The sequence below is a fragment of the Cylas formicarius genome, unplaced genomic scaffold, assembly GCF_029955315.1.
Source record: "Cylas formicarius isolate icCylForm1 unplaced genomic scaffold, icCylForm1.1 PGA_scaffold_7__23_contigs__length_41026272, whole genome shotgun sequence".
Taxonomy (NCBI): domain Eukaryota; kingdom Metazoa; phylum Arthropoda; class Insecta; order Coleoptera; family Brentidae; genus Cylas; species Cylas formicarius.
In genome coordinates, this window is record NW_026844352.1 from 14,721,062 (window position 1) to 14,743,814 (window position 22,753).

A 22,753-nucleotide genomic window follows, 5' to 3' on the forward strand; every position below is an offset into this window, starting at 1 on the left:
CATGTGGATTTTAATAGCACCAATATCTTACATACATCATTACTTTTACATTCAAATAAAATGTTGAATCGTCACTAAATCATACGTATCGGGCATAGTCTGGGACCTGAATAATTGTTTCTGATAGCTGATGTACTAACTTTAATTTGTAGCCGTGAAACTTTTGTTTCCTAAGATACTTGCGTACAGTTGATAACTTTTTTGATGTTAACAGTGCCATTTGCAAAAAATATGTTTTGCAGTTTGCTGAAATATCACCGCGTGATGAACTTTTCGGGATATCATACATTAAAAATTCTAACTGCTGATGTGATCTGACACTCTCCAATGCTGTATTCACACTCCACTTTACATAAATAATTATTATTATTTGCATTAAATTAAATTGTAATTAAAAATGAATTTATTTAATTTGAAAGTAAAAAGACCTTTAAAAATAAGTATCACATGACCCCTCTTACCGTTTAAAAAATGACATGCTGCCGTCATTTTGACATCAGATATTCTTTTTATGTCCAAAAATAGGCATTTTAATTATATACATACATACCAAATTTCACTTTGCTATATACAAGGGTACGAAAAACAAAAGAGTGGCTGCATCATTTACGCGGGCTTGTTTGCAACATTCGTTTTTGAAGTTTTTTTTTCACCTACTATGATACCATTTTATCATTAACTATGAAAATTTTAGGCTTTTAGTTGTCTCCATTTTGAAGTTATTTAAGTTCAAAGATCTTAAGTTCCCTTCTGTAAAATACTTAATTATACACGGCGTTTCCCATGGATCTGAGTCACTTTGGACATTTCCGGGATATTACGCACGGATTTGGGTGCATTTGAATGTTTTCGGAGATATTACCGCACTGCTTGAATTTTAACGTTTGTCAATTCTAACGGTCATTTCAGTGAATGTATTCCTGTTGGTTTGCAAAAATATACCCAAAAACTGGAAGAAAAAATATAGCGACACGTTTAGTAAAATTTTTAAATCAAATGCCGTTTACCACACTTGCTGTGCTATACTAACACAAAATTTTAAATTTTTATAGTTTAAATACATTTTATCGAAAATAATTTGACATTTGCTGTAAAGTATCCAAATGACAAAAAGCGGAATAATCAAAAACTGTTTGGATACAAAATTCATAAGATCGTTTCACAAAAAATATAATTATTTATATTTTCTGATTGTTGCATTTAGTAAACTACATATTTAATTTGTTATAGTAGTACTATTTTCTCTATTATATTAATAATTAAAAATGAGTGAGTTAGATAAATTGGTGGATTGTGATAAGTGGCATTAGCAGAACTGAGAATTGTCAAGAGAGGTGATTTCCATTTAAAACTTTTTTTTTTAATTTGATGTTCACTGATACATATTAATTCAATTCAAGCAATAATATGTAGTGTGTTCCATTTAAAATAAAAAAAATTACAAACACTTCCGGCATATTCGGATGAGCCGCCATCTTGAAAATACTTTACACACACGATTGCAGTAATAATTGCAAATATTCAATTATAGTTAGCTATAGTTTTCCCATAGCAGAACGATGAAGTTCTACTTTAGTGGTTTGTTAAAATTTTTAAAATAAAAAATGCAAAATGGGCAAAAAATAATTGGACACACAATATTCTTATAATCAGCATTTTAAAAAAGGTAAATTTGTATACAAAAAAAAAACAATCAAGTACTACTCAAACTTCACCTACTACTGTTTGTTTAAGCCATTCAATAGTATGTTATACAACAAGTGTGGTAAACGGCTGCCCTCCGTTCGTGCCAGATGAACTTAAAAAAATCTACCTAACGTGTTGCCTACTATACAACACGACCATGACCGTCAGAATTGACAAGCGTCAAAATTCAAACCTCGCGGTAAAATCTCTGAAAACATCCGATTGCTCCCAAACCCGTGTGGAAATATCCTTGTATTTTGGAGTTGGGAGTAGAAAAAATTGTTAATATCCAACGACGGATCAACTTTTATTAAAAAGAATCTAGCATTTCTATAAAATATCCAGATACATAAAAACCTACAAGAGAGTGTTAACAAATACTATAAAAATTAAAGAAATATAGGACCGTTATATCGACAAAATTATAAAGCAGTCAACATCCTGTATGTAGAGTAACACAGATTTTTAATGTGATTACAAACAACTTTGTTAACGTTTGTTGGTTCCATTGACGCAAAAAAAATGTTCGGAAATATTTGATCGGAATTATTAAGATAAACTTTAAACAAACAACACAGATAAATGCCGACGAACAACATTGGACCTTGCACAATCGCTACTCGACAGCGTATCGGTATAAGGCAGGTATGGTCACCTTTGGCATCATGATGTTGATCAAACTGTAAAGCGCAATCACGTTTGCCGGCCACATTTACGAGTAGTGTCCATAATTTGTAAAGATATATATCCAACATGAAATAATGTGTGAAAAATCGATCGATGTTTGGACTAATTTAACTCATACAAAGACTTAAAGAATCTTCCAAATTATCGCATTTATAAGTACTGCGAAATGAACATATCAATCTTCTTGCAAGTTTTTTAATCTGTAAAAAATGGTCTTTTTCGATGTACTTTTTGTCTTCAAATTTAGATTTTAGAAGTGAGTTTTCTTGAATCTCGATGGAACTCGTTTACAAGTATATTAGAGCACATTTCGTACATTACTTTTTGCTGGAGTAGCAAATAAATTGAAACAGTCTTTATAAGATATCACGTCGTCTTATTCGGCTGATATTTTATCCAACAAACTATTGCATTAACGATCGTTAAGCCCTCGAGACCTAATCAAATGGATGGTTTTACTACCACATTCGTAAGTTCTCTTGGTGGATAATGCAATGACGGACTATCAAATTATCTCTTTGAACATTTTATTCAGTTGCTCTTTCATCCAAAAATCCGAACATGTGAATAGCAATTGAACTTTATTAGAAATGTCCTCTCGTTTAGTGCTCTCGTCTAATGCTGTGGAATATTATTCAAAACCAGCCATATGGTCTCTCAATGTTTTATATAATTAGGCATCAATTTTATACGTCGGAGAATATTTTGTCTGGAGAAACTAATTTTTCCAAATTCATTTTTCTATTCGGGACACTCCTATCTACAAATCTTCTGGATTGCTCCTGCGTAACGGCGCAACCGTGTTTATAAATCAAACTTGCTGAAATTTCGCCAACGATCCAGAGCTACTTACCTATATACTACTTGAAGGAGGCGGAGATTGTCCGGTTATTTGGAGATTTGGAGAATAACATCGATAAAACTAAAAGTCCTGCATGTAATCAATCCTTCTACCAAAAAAAGTCCAAGAATCCATAGAAATCTGTAGGTAACCAAACAATCTTAACCGCGACGCAGATCTTTAATACCAATATGGGAATCAAGACAATTGAACTGAAGTGGCTTTTACTTGATGAAAATCCATTTATCAAAATAAATAAGAACTAAAAGTTCAGATTTTCACGAAATTATATATTATGACATGACAATGTTTCGACAACACCGTGTCTTTATACATTTGATAAAGACACGGTGTTGTCGAAACAATTGTCATGTCATAATATATAATTTCGTGAAAATCTGAACTTTTAGTTCTTATTTATTTTGAATCAAGACAATACTGCTCATGTTGGTGAGCTTCTGGATTTTGTCTTTTCTTATGTGTGCTGTCAATAAGTTTATAATGGAATGCTTAGTTTATGTTGAATTCTATCCTCACTGAAACGAATTCATTACACAGCAAACAATAAATAGGCTTACTATTGGGTAAGATTTACACATCAAGTTTATTTTTAGTTTTCCGATTATACTTTAAATCATCTTTAAAAGAGTACCAGCAAGTTAAATTTATCGTCGTAGTAATATGCGTTTTCAAATTTTGAGAAGTTTCTTCTAAATGCTTCTTGGTTTCCCCAGAGAAGCTTGCTGATTTAAACTAAGGAACGTTTTTAAAAGCCCTGAGGACGAATGAAATCCTACGAGTTCTGTGGATTCATTGAGTCTATCGGAATTCAAACAAACAATTATTTCAGTATATCGATTTTAATAGTAGGTGGATTTTATTAGACACTTTCAAAAGGTTGGATGTCACTTTGAACAGGGTCAGGCTACTAGTGACCGTAAATGTTGTTGCAGAATAATGTTTTTGCGATTGGTTGCAACGAGCAGAACAGTACCTCGGGCCTGCAGAAAATGGCGATTTTACTCTTCCGCCGTGGAATACAAACCGATTAGGAGCGTCCTGGTGGCCAACAGGGGTGAAATTGCGGTCAGAGTATTCAGAGCTTGCAACGAGCTTGGAATCAAATCGGTGGCCATCTATTCCAAAGAAGATAGGGCTCATATCCACCGGCTCAAAGCAGACGAGAGTTACTTGGTAAACTTTTTCATTGTTATTCGAAAATTAGTTTTCACCAGAAGGAGTGTTTTGCAGGTAGGAGAGGGTTTGCCGCCGGTACAAGCCTATTTAAACATTCCCGAGATCATAAAAATTTGCAAGGACAACGGCATAGATGCGGTACACCCTGGCTATGGTTTCCTATCGGAGAGATCGGACTTTGCCCAGGCAGTGGTCGACGCGGGAATAAGGTTTATCGGGCCGAAACCCCAAGTGGTTTACCAAATGGGAGACAAGGTGGCAGCTAGGGAGGCGGCCATAGCGGCCGGAGTGCCGATTGTGCCCGGTACCGATGGTCCTATAACGACCAAAGAAGAAGCGAAAGAGTTTTGCGTCAAACACGGCCTGCCTGTGATTTTTAAGGTAACAAATCAAAAACTTAATTTAAAATGTTTAGAGACTTATTCTACCATGTACAGCAGCACACAATTAAATTAAAACAAAAAAAGTTCAGATTTTCACACAACACACAATACGCCGTCTATACAGGGTGCCGAAAGTAATATACCTCATTTATAATTTGTTATATTAACAAATGTTAAGTACACAAGGTACAAATAAAACTAAAAGAAACAATGTCAAATTATTATTTAATATATGGGGTAATTCATAAATATGAGGGAAACCAAACATTTTTTAATTATATAACAATTGTGTAACTATGTATATTATTGCATTGCCTTTTACTTTCCATCACCCCATGTAAGGCTGTTATGGTCTATACTTCGTGTTTTCGGTTTTATGCGCGTTAATTCTTCAAAAATCCTCTGTGTTTAATGCCACATCGTTTCCGACCGCTGTAATTTTATTATGCCAACAATTTTATAAAGTGGTACAGTCAATTATCCTAAACTTGTCTTGAAATTAGTTCGAAACGTTCATTGATAATGGTATTGGTATTGGTATGAAAGGTGGCGCCTCCGCTGGCGTCCAAGCACTTAGGCCACCAGATGGGCCCGTTTTGCCCCCAGACCGCGCTAGATGGCGTCCAGGATGCTGCCTTTCCTATAGAAGGTCAGCAACTCCTTTAGCCCAATAACGTGCACTGAGTCCGGATCGATCAGGGCCGTTCCGAAGACTCCAAATATTGCCCATGTCAAAGCAGGGCACTCGGTGAGCAGATGATACGGGGTCTCCTCACCTTCCAAGCACCACCTGCGCTCCGGGTCGTCTCCAATGCCTAGCAAGCAAAGATGTCTCCTAAGCCTTGTAGGCCTGTACAGGTCCCTGTTAGTGCTCTACTCTCCCTACTGGTCCGTCTAAGCCGCTCCATAAGAGAGGGCGGGCCCATCCTCATAAGCCTCGTTTGCCTCAGTCCTGGAGCAACTCTCCAGTCTACCGCGGCCCGTTCTCTGACCCAGGCTTCGAGAGCTCCCCGCCTCACGCACTGGGCGATCCTCAAGCGGGGCTCTGATCCCATATGCCAGTGCGAGGGTCCCTCCCTGGCTAAGGCGTCCGCTGCCTCATTGCCTCAGATCCCACTGTGACCCGGGACCCAGACCAACGTGATATTCCTCCCGTCGGCCACTTTCCTCTGTACCCCTTTGCACTCCTTTATCAACAGGGAGCGCGTGCGCACTGACTTCAGCGCCATAAGTGCAGCCCTACAATCAGAGCAGAAGAATACTCTCCTGCTTCCGTGGTTGAGCCGAAGCACCTCTCTGACCGCCATCAATATGGCAAAAAATTTGGGCCTTAAACATAGTGCAGTACTGACCCAGAGGGATCGACAAGCTTGATCCCGTTGTCTGGCAGTACGCTCCAGCTCCGGCCAGATCTCCCATTGTGAACCCGTCCGTGTACCAGACAAGTCCATCCCAAGAGCCAAGTCTGTCCTCTCTCCACTATTCCCTTGATGGGAAGAGAACGGTCCATTTGTCAAAGAAGGGCATCTCGGGGATCATGACGTCACTCGGCATGCCCATGACACCTCGATCCCCCGACCAGCCCTCTAAAATGTTATATTATATTATACTCCCATTAATTATTCTTATTAATGCTACTTTAATTTTAATAAGCATTCCTTATACCTAGACTACATTTTCTTAAGATACACATTTTTACGAACAAAACCAAGAAAAATAAAAATAAATAGGTACATTTTTAATTTTGCGAAAAAATTTTTTCCTTTGTTTCCATTAAATTAGAAATTCTGCCGAAAATATTTGAATATATTTGAATATTTGAATATATTTGAACTGCAGAGTGTCCAAAAAGTGTGTTACAGTAATATATCTCGATGTTTGTTGTAGAGAAAAATGTTGACTACAAAAGATTTAAATGAGATCAAAAGAATAAAGTTTAAATTATTTTCAAATATACAGGGTGATTCATAAATGTGCGGGAAATTAAAAAATTGATATTTTTAATATGATACCCAGTATATTATGACATTAATAGTTAATGTCGTATTATTGTGATCTGTACTGAGTGTTTTCGGATTAATTATTTGTTAATTATTCTTGTTTAAATCTTGGATTTAATTAATGGGAGTAATTAATGGAAGTATAATAAACAAGGTGTTCAATTTGATTTTTTTACGACAATTAATATTTTTTAATGTGACTCAATTTTTGTAAAAGATTCGAACAAATTTCAAGACAAGAATAGGATAAATCTGTCGTCAAAAATACTGAGTACAGAAGACAGGGCAAAAAAATGGCCATAAATTCGAAAGCACTTGGTGTTCCATTTTAAAATATATGTTTGGTTTCCCACGTATTTATGAATCGTCCTGTATATTTGAAAATAATTTCAAATTCTTTCTTTTAGTTTCGTCTATAACTTTTGTGCTTAACATTTTTCTCTAGAACAAATTATACGACATTTTTACAATTGAAAAAAGTTTTATTGCTAATATTTCGAAATCTATGAATTTGTTGAAATAGGAAGTTTTATACAGTTACCATCGGAAAATAACTTCAGTAATGGGAATTATTTCTGGTGTTCCAGGGGGTTGATTTTCGACTAAATGGGTAGCGCTCCTCCAACAAATATAGCCCTTGAAAATATACAGTGTGTCCCGCATAAGAACTCTACCCCTTGTAAAATGGATCTCTCAAAAATGCAGTAAAACCTTATTTTGCTTAATGCTTGAACCAAAAGTTATAGCCAACTTTGATTATTTAACAAAAGACAGAGAAGAAATAACCATAACTGTTTAAAAAATCGTTAGTTTTGGTTAGTTGGTATTCCAGTAAAATACCTATATGAAAATCGAACCGCAATGAAAAATTTGACAAATGTGTACAATTCTTAAGTATCACACACTGTGGAATAACACTAACACGCCTATCTACCCAATCGTTGATCGATAGGTGAATATTAATTGCTTTTGTGGTTTTGTTGTCTTGCAAAAGTGATCGTTAGCATAATCTTAAAACAATAAAAATAAAAAAACTTCATTGAGTCGCCTTAACATAATTGTTCGCTCCACATTATTAAAAGAACCACCCAAACTAAATTCACGTTTAGTATTTTCATCCCTGGAGAAAGTGATCAATTGACTACATCTTAATTGACTAGTCAAATTCGAGCGACATGTTTTAAATAACATCATTCAATTGTAGCGTGTTATATGTCATTATTAATTAATAAAACGTATTTTATAATAAATTATTATGAGTTTGTAATGCCCAATTTATCTATAACCCTTTTCAAAGAATACCTGAATACGATACTTGGCGATCCGGGGAATCTCAATAAAAATATCGACTCAGAACGACGCGACGGCAACGTAACGCACGTAAATAAACATAAATTTCTTTGTATTTTTAAAAGTATTTCTGATTTATAATTACTGACCGATTTACGCAAAATTTATTACGACAAATATTTAATAATACTTATGTAATGCCGGATATCGTAATATTACAAAAATAGAATGTTTAGGTTTGACAAATGCTTTCCATCAATTCTTTAATGTCAGTATTTGTGCAGGATCTCTATATGTATATCCTATAAGGACGCTAACCCGAAAGAAATATAAGCAACGGTCGAACTTTGATATAGATTATTATAATAAACTATGCCTTGATATACAGAAGGTTCCATTTAAAATAAGGAACTTGTTATTTGTCTACAACTTTTGTATTTTAGTTTTTTTGATATTCTTTAGAGCTTTTGAGATCATCCTATAACAAAAAGTCACACCGTACATTTAAATTCAAATAAACTCATTAATTATCGAACTAAGCAGATCTCACTGAAAATAAATTGCGCAATTTTTTAACAATGAAATAAATTTAATTTAGTAAATTTACTCTTAATTTTCTGAGATACATTCGCAGACATTCGCACACAATTTATTTAATCATTTGATTATAAAAAAAAATCGTCGGTATGCGTTCTGAAGTGGAAAACCCGATTTTAATATCGACGAACCTTTAATAAACTTTCAATTTTATCTATAAAAAAGGCAGCCAGCCACTTATCGTTTTAATTCGTCTGGACGAAATCATTTCTCGCACGTTATTTCGATTTGATTGAACAATCGCTGAATAAAAAACACGTGACGTTCGTTTGTGGACGAGATTAACCATACTGGACTAAGCGGATAGAAATTTGTATCTGCATTTCTTCGTTTAAATTTACTTTCCATAACAATATGTATTATTTTTAATATAAATTAATAGATTTTTTACATAAAAATACATTACGAATACTGAGGAAGTTAACAATAATAAGAATTTTTACTACTTGGTTTATTGTTTATTCTTAAATAATAATGATTAATGCATTTTTATTTATTTATAAATACGGAGGAATCTGCATTCATTAAAACATTTATTTTACTATTTAAATTGAGACTGCAACTTTTACTTTAAACACAGAGCAATAGCGGTACGTTAACATATTTTTGTAAATGATGAATAAATACAAATATTAATAAGGGGTGGAGAAGCTAAACATGTTAAGTAACCGCGAGAAAGATTTTCTTAAAATTTGCAAGATTGGCAATGCTGTTATAAAGACAGCAGATTGAAAAATATGAGAGATCATACATCAACAACCCAGTGAAAACCACATCTAAATATTTTCATTTTAATCTAAAATACGAATAAAGAAACGTTGAATTGGAAAGTTCTTATTAATCTTTAATTTTCCGGAAATCACCAAATATAAATCTAATTGATTATCTATGAAGGAAAATTATATTTAAAATCAAAATTAAATGTTATTACTATTTTTATAATACCTTCTGCTATTTTTTGATACCCTTGCCATTTTTCAAATATTTAGTGTTATCGCTAATTTTTCATTAAAAATTAGGGTTAACCAAAAGCTCGAACATCAATCAATTGTTGGAGACTATCTATTATCTATTTTAATATAAGCAATTCATTTCTAATTGTCGCGATTCCCATGAGAACAAATCATCTTTCATGTCATGGTGCTTGTCAATGTCTCTCGTTTTAATCAGTTTAAATTTGCTAAATTTTTATGGCACTTTTATGGTACTTCTTATTTAAACGTATCTTCATCCAGTGCCTAAAACAAATCGACGAGTTAGGACTATTTCAATACACATTTTACTTCTTAAATATTTCAATAATTAATGAAATTGGTTAATATTCAACAAATTACTTTTAATAAGATGACCAAATCCAATTATTCATGAAAAAATAATTATTAATTATAAAATATTCTAAGGAAAAGCATAAGAAAAATAACAATATTCTATTTACATTTTAAATGTCATTTGGCATTCTAAGTAATTTCTAATTCTAATTCTGGATAATTAGTCGTTAATAATAGAAAAAATCTATCTTTTTCTTAAGCAATAAATTCTTTTATTCATGTTTTAGGTTAGGTTAAAGATATAGAAATGCATTTTTCTGGGTTATTGAGGACCTTATTCGATTATTAACATTAACATTAAAAATTTTTGTTGAAAGTAACTTTCAAAATTCAATAATTAGGGTCTCTGATGTAATCATTAAAACGCCCGAAATAAAGTATTTGATTAAAAATATTTGTTTTAGTTTTTTAAACAATTTATTTATTCCCAAACAAGATAATTCCGAATTCAATTTTTTTAATTTGAAGGTGATAGTATATAATCCCGAAGTATTTGAAATTTATTATTAATAGACTCTTCCACGTAAATTTCGGCCATTAGAACTATAGGTATCACCCTCGCATAAGCAAGAGCTTTTAAAAACAACAGTCAGTGTAGGCACCAGAATTTGGTAGTTTTAGGGCTTTTGGTATTAAACTAAGCATGTTTCTAGCAAAATTCATTTCAAAAACTTGGTTAAAACTAATTTCATTTTTATACTACAAAAACCATTGACCGTCATTTAAGTTAAAACGATGTAAAAAAAAATACTTAAAAACCACAATTACCTATAGTTTTTTAGATGTTTATATAAAGCTAACTAAAAATCCAAAAAAAAAAAATTTTATACGAAAAAGTTTTATTACATTACATTATATTCATAGCTGCAGCTGCCTCAAGAGTAATTGTTTTTCGAAGTAAAATTAAGTAAGGTAACTTACAAATTTTTTTCTACTCCCGTCTGTAAAATACCTAATTACACGCCAATCTAGAGCGCGGGAAGCGACACTTTAGCACATGAGTTTCGTTTCCCATGGATCCGAGGCACTTCGGACATCTCCGGGATTTTGCCGCACGGGTTTGAAAGCAATCTGATGTTCCTACGCTTTGAATTTTGACGTCTGTCAATTTTGACGGTCATGTCATTGAATATATTCGTGTTGTTTTGGGAAAATGTTCCCAAAAACTAAAGCTCGTAGAAAAAGTATAGTAACTAAACTTTTTAAGTCACTCGTTTATTAAACACTCAATGCCGTTTACCGCACTTGTTGCATAATATACTATTATGGCTCTAAAGAATTTCTGATTGGGCCCCCGCACATGAAATCCATATTTCCCATTTCCAAAATTCAAAGCGTGAGAAATATGTCCGAAACATCCGATTGCTCCCAAACGAAACGAAACTGACGTGGTAAAGTGACGCTTCTCGCTGGTTACGTCCATGTGTAATTAGGCATTTTACAGACGGGACCAGAAATAGTATAATATGCAACAAGTGCGGTAAATGGCATTTGACTCACGAGTTTATTTGACACGAGCGGAGCAAGTGAGTCAAAAAGTTTACCGAACGTGTTGCATACTATACTTTTTCTACGACCGTTAGTTTTTGGGTACATTTTCGCAAAACACAAATACATTCACTGACATGACTGTCAGAATTGACAAACGTCAAAATTCAAATCGTGGGAAATATCTCCGAAAACATCCGATTGCTCCCAAACCCCGTGCGGTAAAATCCCGGAAATGTCCGAAGTGGCTCGGATTCGTGGGAAACGAAACTGACGTGGTAAAGCGACGCTTCCCGCACTTAAAATACCTAATTACGCGGTGCGTAATTAAGTATTTTACAGACGGGAGTAGAAAAAAAACATTTTGTCTTACATTGGGAAGTAACAAAAATATTACTCCAATTTTTTGGAATTTTCGATCAGCTGTCATTGTTCATTTTTTCATTCCCTTTTGTCTCACTTTGACGGTATAAAAACGTGCCGTATTTTTGTAGGCAGCTTACGGCGGCGGGGGCAGAGGGATGCGGGTAGTGAGAAACATTGAAGACGTGGAGGAAAGCTTCCAAAGGGCATCGTCGGAGGCTCTTAGCGCCTTTGGAAATGGCGCTATGTTTATCGAAAAGTTTATAGAGAGGCCCCGCCACATCGAGGTACAGTTATTAGGTACGAAATTAGAAATTTATTTTTCTATAACGTAAATCAATTCGTTGCTATAACTACCTATAGTTCTTTACAATATTTAATTCATGATTTTATAATATCTTAGTGGGGTTCCATAAGAAAGATTCCATTCCATAATAAATAATTTTCTCAATCCTGTAGTTGGCTTATGACATTCGCACAAAAAGGGAAATAATCGGAAAAAAAAATTAAAGCTCTAAGCACTGAAGAATCTCTTTGTTCATTTTTTGCTTAACGCCATATTTTTGTCTTTCAGTGTTTTCAGCCCTGAAACGGGAACTACAAAAATTTTAATTATTTCTTGACAGTTAATTTCTTTTTTGGTTTTTATGTGATATTGATGGAAATATTGTTTTTACGATGGAGTTTAAATTACCAAAGTTGAAGCATTTAAACCTTCTGATTAAATCAAAAATATAAAATAAAAATGTTATTATCTGTTAAATTTGGACGGATCGATATTTTTTAAAGTTTGAATGCCCTGTATTTGAATGTGTCAATCGATTGCATTTTTTCTCCTGACAGATTTTGAAATATCGCTTATTTTACTCAATATTGGATGTAAGGAAGTCAATAATTATTGTTTCAAAAATGAAATTAACAATGAAAACTAAATTAGTTGCTTTTTTAAATATAGAAGAAGAGTTTCTTTGTTGTGTGATTTTCTATTGTCTAATATACGAAAACGTTTCTGGAAGTTTTCGATACACCTTCTAAGAAGTTCTGGTTGCCCATTTAGGGCTTCAACTTTTTATCGTATTCTGTATTGTATTTCGAAAATTGTTGCCGGCCTTCTTCTATATACCGACGATTTTTGGAGTAAGCAAGAGGTAACTCTCAGATATATTCTTCTACTCTAAATCAAAGGATATCGAAATATCAATCACCATCATACCATCATACTTCCATGGAAAAAACAAGGTCCCAGAAGAAATAATTCCGTTTTTTAAATTAGTCAGTGAAGCCCTATTAAATGACGACTCATCTGTAAACAGTATGTTGTGAATAAAATTAGGTGATTATTGAATTCGTTCTAACATAATGCTGCAAGAGTCATGAAGTCTCTTTTTGTCTTCATCTATAAGATGTTGAACTCTTGTCAACTTATAACCGTGCATTTTATGTCTTTGAAATCGGATAAATTTTACTTTTTCTTAAATTCATATCCCGCGCCACAAGGAACTTGTCTTCTTTTTTTTTGGCTAAGCCGCTATTTTTCAACCGACTATAAATGTTATAAAACGTATTTTTTTATTGGAGTCACTCGCAGCCCACTGCAACGATTAGCCTGATTTTCGTTACATTTAAAAAAATTCCAACAAAATATCCAACTTTTACGCTTGTTTAAATACCATTTTAATGTAGAGTTAACTATTTTGTTTTTCTTTTTTTTATTTACTACTTTGCACATACTTGATACGTATATAACACAAATCAGGCGGATTTGTTTTTAAAATATTAAAACATTTCGACATTCAACAAAATTACAGACTACAAAAAATTGTATAATCACACTGCAAAGAACTACACTAACAATACCCGGATCCTAAACTCGTCTAGACTTCTGGGGTGCAAGGCCAGGCGATCGATATTTCGATTTCCTTTGAATTAGAGTAGATGAATATATCTAGGAGTTACCTCCTGCTGTGATTCCAAATTAGTATGGCAACAGAAAGGCAGACCATATCACAATGTAAGAGACTTAAGAGACTATTTGCAAAATAATAACAATGTCTGGATAGAACAAAATGGTGCAATAAGCTGGCCTCCTAACAGACCAGATCTTACTCCTAATTCTAGCGTATATAGAAGACGGCCGGCCGGCATTAATTCTGGAAATACAAAACAGAATATGTGAAGAAGTTGAAGCCCCAAATGACCAACCAGAACTTCTTAGAAGTTGTATCGAAAACCTTCACAAACTTTTTCATGTATATGTGTAGATGAATGGTTGTCATCTCGTTTGTTTATTGTGAAATAAACTTAGAATTTTTGATAATAATTAACTACGTAATATTGTTATTTTTTTGGTTAGTATTAGGTAAGTAATATGTTGTTAATAAATGAAAATATAGTTAACTTAAAATGTGATAATAATTACCAATATTACACAATGTAAAACCATACAACAATTAAACTCTTTTGCTATATTTAAAAAAAAAGCTAACTAAAGGCTAATTTGATTTTTGAAACAATATTGACTTATATAAAAACAAAAATCTACCTCGGCAAGGGCGTCTTGTAATCCTTTGGCATGATGTTGACTTTGTTCATACATTGTTTTATAAGCATTGGCCATTTTTGTATTGGCTTCAATATCTGACATGTAATATTCACTCAGCGTAGAGGTTTTTTTCCTCTCATTAAAAATTTTATGTTCAGTATTAGATAAAATGTGCCATATTTCAAATCATCTATATTTGAAATCGGAAGGAAAAAATTCATTCGATTGACACTTTCAAATACAGGGTATTCAATTTTTTTAAAAAATCGAACTGTCAAAATTGCAAATGCAAATTTTATTTTATATTTTTTATTGCAGAATCAGAAGGTTTAAGAAAAATTTTCCAACTTTTGCAATTTAAACTTCATCGTAAGATCAACATTAACAAAGTTATCCATTTAGTAATACATATTGGGACACCTTGTATATTATACATAGCAATTTGCTGAAAATTTAAGGCATTTGAACTATCATTTTATTTATTGAATTTGATTTCGAAATAAACCCTGTATATTGTTCCATTGTTTTCTCTTCACTGTCACTTTATGATCATTTTCGTGTGTCTATGGGTTTTCTAAATATTAATTATATTCCGTATTTTTCGTCCGTAACAAACTCCAATTAAATTTTTTAAAGCCGCGTTAGTGATTTGGTAATCCGAAATTGCTGAGAGTCCCGAGTACTAATTCCCTTTATGCAAACGGCAACACCGCGACCCTGAAAATGTTTTGCTATAGAGTAACCCAAAGAACATTTAAGCCTTAAGCTCTCTTTTTATCGAATGTCTGAAGAAGTGATTGGGTAAATTTGTGCGTTTCTCCTATTGTTGATTAAAAGCCTTGTTTGGCGAGAAAAAAATTTCACAACAATATTTGTATCTTGGACATACAGGGTTGCTTCAAAAAGTTTGGGGTTTAAAATTAAAAAGATTGTTAACATGGTAGTTACTAGAAACAAGGCATTATCTACATTTAAAAAGACTGACTAGCTGGCCTATGAAAATCTGAGAAATATAGTAGCTGCGGCCATAAAAAACGAAAATAAAGTGTATTACAATAGCTTATTTATCATAGGACCAATCAAAAGAATGTATGGGCAGGTATGAGGACTATAGGACTACTAAAGGGTGAAAGAGTGATTTAGCTGCAAGCATATGTAATGTTAAGGATATATAATAACGATTTAATTTCATATTATACCTACAGTACTAAACTAAATACTAAATATATTTTTTCCTTTACCCCTTTAACCGAACCTGATGTATTGCGGAAAATTTAAACTATTAAGACTAAGGCAGTAGGGTGCGATGGTATCAATATTTCTATAATCAATTAATGTCGGCCTCATATCACGCGTGTTATAAATTATTGCTTAAAATATTCTTTTTTCCTGGAAAAAGGCACTAGCCATACCTTTACCAAAAATTGTAAATCCAACAAGTCTAGTTAATATTCGCCCTATCAGTATTTCACTTAATTTTTCAAAAATCATAGAAAGGGTTATAGAGGAACAGATGTAGCTTCACTTGGATTATCCTCGTTACTCAACATAAAGCGAGGCATAGCTGCACTACAGCTCAACTACATATAACCGATGATATATTTAGGGCTACCGGCTGACACTACTAACCCTTGTAGATTACTCTAAATGCCTTAATCACCAAATTTTTATTTCAATATTCAGCATCGATCTCAAGCAGTTACGTATAATGTAACTTCTTCATTGGTTAGAATTAGTCCAGTTAATCCTTCAATAGTAAATAGAAAAATAAATCCTAGAAATGAAAGAGTAGTAGGTTCAAAGTTTAATTAATCGTCTAAACATTTTAATTCCAGTTGGAATAGCAATAATTGTAGTAGCCGAAGTAAAATAAGCTCGTGTATCAACATTCATATCAATAGTAAATATATGATGAGCTCAGACTACACATCCTAAAACGTAAATTGCTATCACAACATAATTTATTTCTAAAGTTCCAAAAGTTTCCTTTTTATTTCTTTCTTCAGAAACAATATAAGAAATTATCCCAAATCCTGGAAGAATTAGAATGTAAACTTCAGATTAGTCCAAAAATGGGGGTATTAATATTTCGATAGCTCCTGCAAGGACTGACAAGAAGAGAAGTAATAAAAGAGCAGTAATACCAGGTAAATAAATAAATTTGGTCTATAAGTATATTATTAGGTCGCATTTTGATAATATTTGAAATAAAATTAGTAACTCCTTTAATAGAGCAGATTCCTGTGTAGACTAAAAATTGATGAACGATATTGGATGCTAAAGCTGGATAAACGGTTCAGCCAGTTCCCGCACCTACTAATTAATAGAAGGGTTAGAGAGGGAGGTAGGATTCAAAAACTTCATAAACAAAAATATTATTTATACCACGGGAAGCTGTATCTGGGGCTCCAAGTATTATAGGCACTAATCAGTTTCCAAATCCCCCAAGTATAATTGGCAGTGCTATAAACAAAATTATGATAAATGCAAATACATTGAAAATTTGATCATCTCCGATTAAAGTTTTTGAACTTCTTAATTCAATTCGAATAATGAAACTTAGAGAAGTTCTTATCATGATCCTAGAATAAAATATAGTGTACCAATATCTATATATCAATATTTAAACTATGTAGTCTATAGAAAATAGGATTTTAATTTGCAAGCTTAAAGGAAGTTTATATTTATTGTTTATAAAATTAAGAATTAGAAATAGAGTTTTAACGTTAAGAGCTTTTTTAAGTTAAATTCTTTAATTTAAAAAATTAGCAATAAGAAAATTATTAATGAAATAATATTAGTTAAGTGAATATAAAATTTGAAATTATATGAATATTTTTTTGAAGTAAAAATTATTTTTATATGAATAATCATTATGGGTAGGGTGATGCGAATATAACTAGAAATTATAATTACAGCTGATAAGAGTATTAATAAACTAATAAATAAATAAAGAATATTATTGATCAAATTATTAAGAAATGTAATTTTGGGAAGAAACGTAAAAATGGAGGCAGACCACTGAGAGATAAAAAATTTAATGAAAAAATAAGTTTAATTATTTTAAAATTATTTAGTTATTGGAATAAATAAATTGATAAAATTATAATCTGGCAATAATTAAAATTAAAATTTTAATTAAAATTAGGATTAGTAGGCTGTAATTTTTCGCAAATTAGTTTGGTTAAGAGATTGGATTGTGCCTATTAATGAAGATAGAAGAATAATTGCTGATATAAATAAACTAATGGAGAAACTATAGGAAATAAGTTACCTGTGGTTTCATTTTATTTTTTGTTGCAGGCGACAAAGCCGGTAATGTGGTGCATTTGTACGAACGAGACTGTTCCGTACAAAGGCGCCATCAAAAGGTGGTTGAGATGGCGCCGGCGCCACATTTAGATCCCCACATTCGCGAGCAAATGACCTCGCTGGCCGTGAAACTGGCCAAACATGTGGGTTACGAGAACGCAGGTACTGTGGAGTTTCTATGCGATGCCAACGGAAATTTCTATTTCATTGAGGTGAACGCGCGTTTGCAGGTCGAACACACGGTCACTGAAGAGATCACCAGTCTCGATCTGGTTCAAAGCCAGATCCGGATCGCCGAAGGTATGACCTTGCCGGAGCTGGGTATTACCCAAGATACTGTTAAACCGAACGTAAGTTCACAGTCTTTGCGCGATATCTCTGCAAACAATACCCCAAAAATGTAAACTTTTTAAAAACCCCCGTAACGATAAATGGTCATGACTGTAATAATGGTATTAACATCTTTATCTGCTCATACGCATAGGCCAAGAAACCAATAAATCAAACCGGTCCAGGGTAGTAGTAAGAAAATTGCTTACCTTATCGCTGGAATTATGTAAATAATAAATACATCTTAAATAAAATTCATCACTAGAACAGTTTGAATCAGTGCTATCACTATCATCCAAGGATATAATTTATGGCTTAAATCGCCGTGATAAGGTGGTAATCTAAGAAGTATATTACCAGATTTTTTATCACCTTGTCTACGAAATAAGTTTTATCGTACGATTTTGTTCTTAAAACTGGATTCCTTCTGCGTCTGTTGTTGAATCGAACTTTCTGACGTATTGCTTGTGGCTCGCATTCTACTCTGTACTTGCTTATATATTGTTATATATTGTGTGAGGGGGGGGGAGCTCCTGAACACTTTCATTATAGCTTTTTAGGGAATCTTATAGCGGAATAGGCGAATGGTTGGCCTTGGAACGTCAGTTATCTCCACTGTATTCCCAATGGCAGCTTCTTTAGAAGACCTAAAGACAAATTTTGCATTAAAAAATATAAATCATTAGGTAATTTTTTATTTGCTTTGTTAAAGATATTTCAGAGTTTTTAATTGTCCGATAATACAGATAAAAATCTAAATGTTATACGGATTTTACTTTTTTTTATTTTCTTCAACCTACGGTCTAAACATAAATAATGGCTTCAACAACACTAATGAGAAAGCCCAAATGATTTTAAAATTTCTAAAGTAAAAATAGCTCCATGTACTGATAAATTGGTTTATTGCTCGGGGCTTCCGTTTCTGATAGGCCGAATAAGTCATGACCATTGACCATGACTATACCAAAATCGTATAGCTACTAGACAAATAGTGGTCCTGTCTACGCTGATAATACAGGAACTTAAGAGACAACTATGAAAAAAAAGTCCATATCCCATTAAATCTTTACGCAAAAAGGAAATAAGTGAGTGGATATCGGTGTTTAGAAAGCAAATGGTGCAAAGTGTAGATTAGAGGGTGAAATTTATTATTCTGATCCCTACGAAAATATCATAACCACCTGAGGCATATCCAGTTTTATCGTGGTAAGGCGACTATATTGTCTAATAGCTATACAAACAAGATGGTTGTCTGGAAAACCTTTTAAATTTCCCAATTTGAATTATCCAGTAAACAACTTGAACTGAAAGTTAGGTCTACAGGGAGCAACATAAATCTAATAACAATCAGTCTTGATAACATTTGGCCTGGCTGTAGTTCTTTTATTTTTATAGATAAGTATTAAACTTAGGTAAGAAAAGAAAATGTAGGTCAAAACAACCCACAAACAATTTTCTGAGATATCGGCCTATTGGATATTTTAAATTAAATAGTCTCCTTATTTCATCGGTGTTCAATAGAACTAGGTTATTCTCATCACAACACACTATATTTTATTCTACTGGTTTTCAAAACATTTGCAAAAATGGAAAATGGAATAGAATTTTGTTTGTAATTCACATAAATAACCATGCGGGCGTTAAAAGTTTTTTCTTAGTTATCACTGATATAACTATTCTGCCGCGAACTCTATAAAGAGAGTCGAACATTGATTTAATTAGAATAAATTTAACAAATATAACATTATTCAAGACGAAAAAGTGCAAAGTAGTTGATCCAAAGATTATAAATCTCAATAGCCACGAGGTAGAACTAACAATATGTTATTTGTTAACTTGATATTCCCACGTTGGTTATGTTTTGGGTAAATTAAATACTTCTCGGGTTCTAAAATAGACATCAAAACTTAAATGACGCTCTATCATGAAAATTTTGAAAGTCACATTAGGTATGGAATGCTGAGAAAGCTGTAGAGAGTGTGAGAAAGTCTTTATAGTACAAAAGCATGTAATAAGAATTCTTCAAAGTTTAGAATGTTGACAGCCTTTCAGAGGAAAGTTTAAAGAGTTAAACGTTGCGTTAAAAAATATATCCCTTTTCACCTTCAGTGATTCACAAATACAGATCACCGAGTTTTATTACCATTGCATGAAAATTATTAGAAAGAAATTTTTAATATGGAAGAATTTCATATCACGATGGAAGAATTTCATATCAAAAAATGGAAATTTTAAATATTGTTATTTTTTTTACACTATTTAATGTATGTGTAGATTTTAAATAAAGATATGCTTCATTCTCATTATTATACAAGATTACATTTTTTGTCTTTCAGAATCAATAGATAGTTTTAACAGCGTGACTAGTTTTGGAAAAGAGCTTTAAAGATATTTAAGAGATAAGCATTTTGCATAGCAAACTTAGTACAACCTTATGGCAAACGCTATTTACGTACTCCAAAATTATAACTACATTAGTTTTATCATTTGTGTACATATGATGGTTACAAAACTTCATCTAATAGTATGCAACATATAAAATCAGTTTTTTATATAACTGGATTGAGAATAACGTGATCTATTGAACACTGATAAAATATACAACCATCAAAAATGTTATAAAGATAAATTGACTGCATCGAAAGATTCTACCAGAATTGTATTTTGGTGGAAACTAGGTACACCAAAAGAAGCCAAAAGTTCCCACTCCAAATGTGTTAAAAAAGTTATTTTGTCGCAACTCAAAACTTTCGGTTTTTTGCTGTCGTAGACGTTCTACTAAGACTAGACTTTGTATTCAGGGATTCGCCATCCAATGCAGAGTAACCACCGAAGATCCCGCCAAAAATTTTCAACCCGACACCGGTAGAATCGAAGTGTTTCGATCGGGTGAAGGTATGGGTATTAGGCTGGACGGCGCTTCAGCGTTCGCTGGAGCTATCATCTCACCCTATTATGACTCCCTATTGGTTAAGGTCATAGCTCATTCGAATGATTTGCCGTCGGCGTGCGCCAAAATGAACAGGTATAAGTCAATATTAAATCCTCTTAACGCAATTGACAATTCATTCTTCTCGATGGTAGAGCTCTTCGTGAGTTCCGCGTCAGAGGAGTGAAAACGAATATTCCCTTCTTGCTGAACGTATTGGAAAACGAAAAGTTTCTCAACGGTTCGGTTGATACGTACTTCATCGATGAAAATCCGCAACTTTTTAAATTCGCCCCCACGAAGAACAGAGCCCAGAAGCTCCTCAACTATCTGGCGACTCTGCTGGTTAACGGCCCTCAAACTCCCCTGGCGACGACGTTAAAGCCCGCCGAGGTCAAGCCTAAAATCCCTCCAACCTCTCTAGGTGAGTGCTTAATTTCATGACACCTTTATAAAATTGTCACACTGTGTACTTATTGTAGTTTTGATTTATTTTTTCGTAAAAAGTCTTTTTAGTTAATTTGATTTTTATTATTGTTTAATAGCATGCTTCGTTTGTTTTTCTTTTAACAGAGTATCTGGCCTACACTGCCGAACAGAAACCAAGTTAGTATACATATTTTTTACCCTTGTCTGTTAGTAAGTATGAACCATCAAAACATTTCAGTTCTGGTCATTGCTTACTGGTCATGCCACGGTTATCCAATGGATAATTCCATCAAAATTCAACGTAGACAAAGTCAACTACGCTCCGAGGCTATGTTGTAAATATGATAACAGAAAAAAATTATTAGGAGCGTTTTTTCTTTACGCAACTGCTGAATATTTATGGAATGTCCATGTAAAAGCAGCATGCTACAACAAATCAAGATTGACAAATTTATTTACAACATATTACTAATCCAGAGAATATCGTCAAATGGGGCTATTTTGTCACGTTTTTAGGACATTTTTCAATACGATGAAGTTATTTATTAATCTAACTTTGTGAAATAAATTAGATTATAACAAATCAATTGCTGGGCTCCAAATTGATCTAAAAACAATACTGTGAAACAAATTTTAATTTGGATATAAAACGCCTTTTAATAATGGACGCAGAATTAAAAACCATTCATTTCAATTTTTTTGTTTTTTTTTTGGTCAAGAAAAAAAGTTTTTTTGGAGCTTGTAAAAACCACATGTCATATGGTACATTTTGATTTTAAATCGCCCCTACTTTGCAAACTTGCTTTTGTTATACTAATAGGAGGACGCTCTTTAGGCCTTGGAGAAACAAGGCAATTCTCCTGGGATCTGTTCACTGGGAATGGCTTAGTCTTCAATAGTCATTTGTTTTCCAGTTCAAACTTATTTCTCATTTTTCTTTTTTTCTGGTCTGAGCTTGTTCCCCTCATTCCTACCAATGCTGAATCAATTAGTCGTTCAGGTTCTTCAAAGTTTTCATCAATCCTCCAGGAATCTTCCTTAAGACTTCATCAACATTCATTGGATACAATTCGATAGTTCTAAAGCCTGACTACAAATTTGTCTCTACAGTCTCTAAAACTTTGTTCCACAGAAGTGAAAGTAAGGCTTGCGTAAAGGTCTAGAATATCTGCTCTCCTTTCGCCATTTTTTTAATATTTCGCGCCACTTCCTCATAAAGGATGCAAATACTCACATCTAGGGGCTGCATCAAACTTTCTGGGACAACTGCACGTGTTTCTGATTCCTTGGCAGCTTTTATTTGGGCTGTCCCATAAACAGTTCCAGGGGGTCTTCCAGTACACCATTTTTC

General features: G+C 33.3%; 1 protein-coding gene across 2 annotated transcripts in view; it reads left to right on the forward strand.

The window, feature by feature from the left end:
- LOC132704289 (pyruvate carboxylase, mitochondrial) overlaps nucleotides 1-22,753 on the forward strand; it is a 51,582-nt gene that overhangs the window by 10,666 nt on the left and 18,163 nt on the right. Inside the window, exons 2-8 of one of the 2 annotated variants that reach the window (XM_060674182.1) lie at nucleotides 4,168-4,408; nucleotides 4,466-4,792; nucleotides 11,992-12,160; nucleotides 17,706-18,064; nucleotides 20,846-21,069; nucleotides 21,129-21,397; nucleotides 21,547-21,579. In XM_060674182.1, the coding sequence (XP_060530165.1) occupies nucleotides 4,172-4,408; nucleotides 4,466-4,792; nucleotides 11,992-12,160; nucleotides 17,706-18,064; nucleotides 20,846-21,069; nucleotides 21,129-21,397; nucleotides 21,547-21,579 (1,618 nt within the window). In that variant the 5' untranslated portion in view covers nucleotides 4,168-4,171. The remainder of the gene's footprint in view (nucleotides 1-4,167; nucleotides 4,409-4,465; nucleotides 4,793-11,991; nucleotides 12,161-17,705; nucleotides 18,065-20,845; nucleotides 21,070-21,128; nucleotides 21,398-21,546; nucleotides 21,580-22,753) is intronic. The other variant, XM_060674183.1, reaches the window with a different exon arrangement.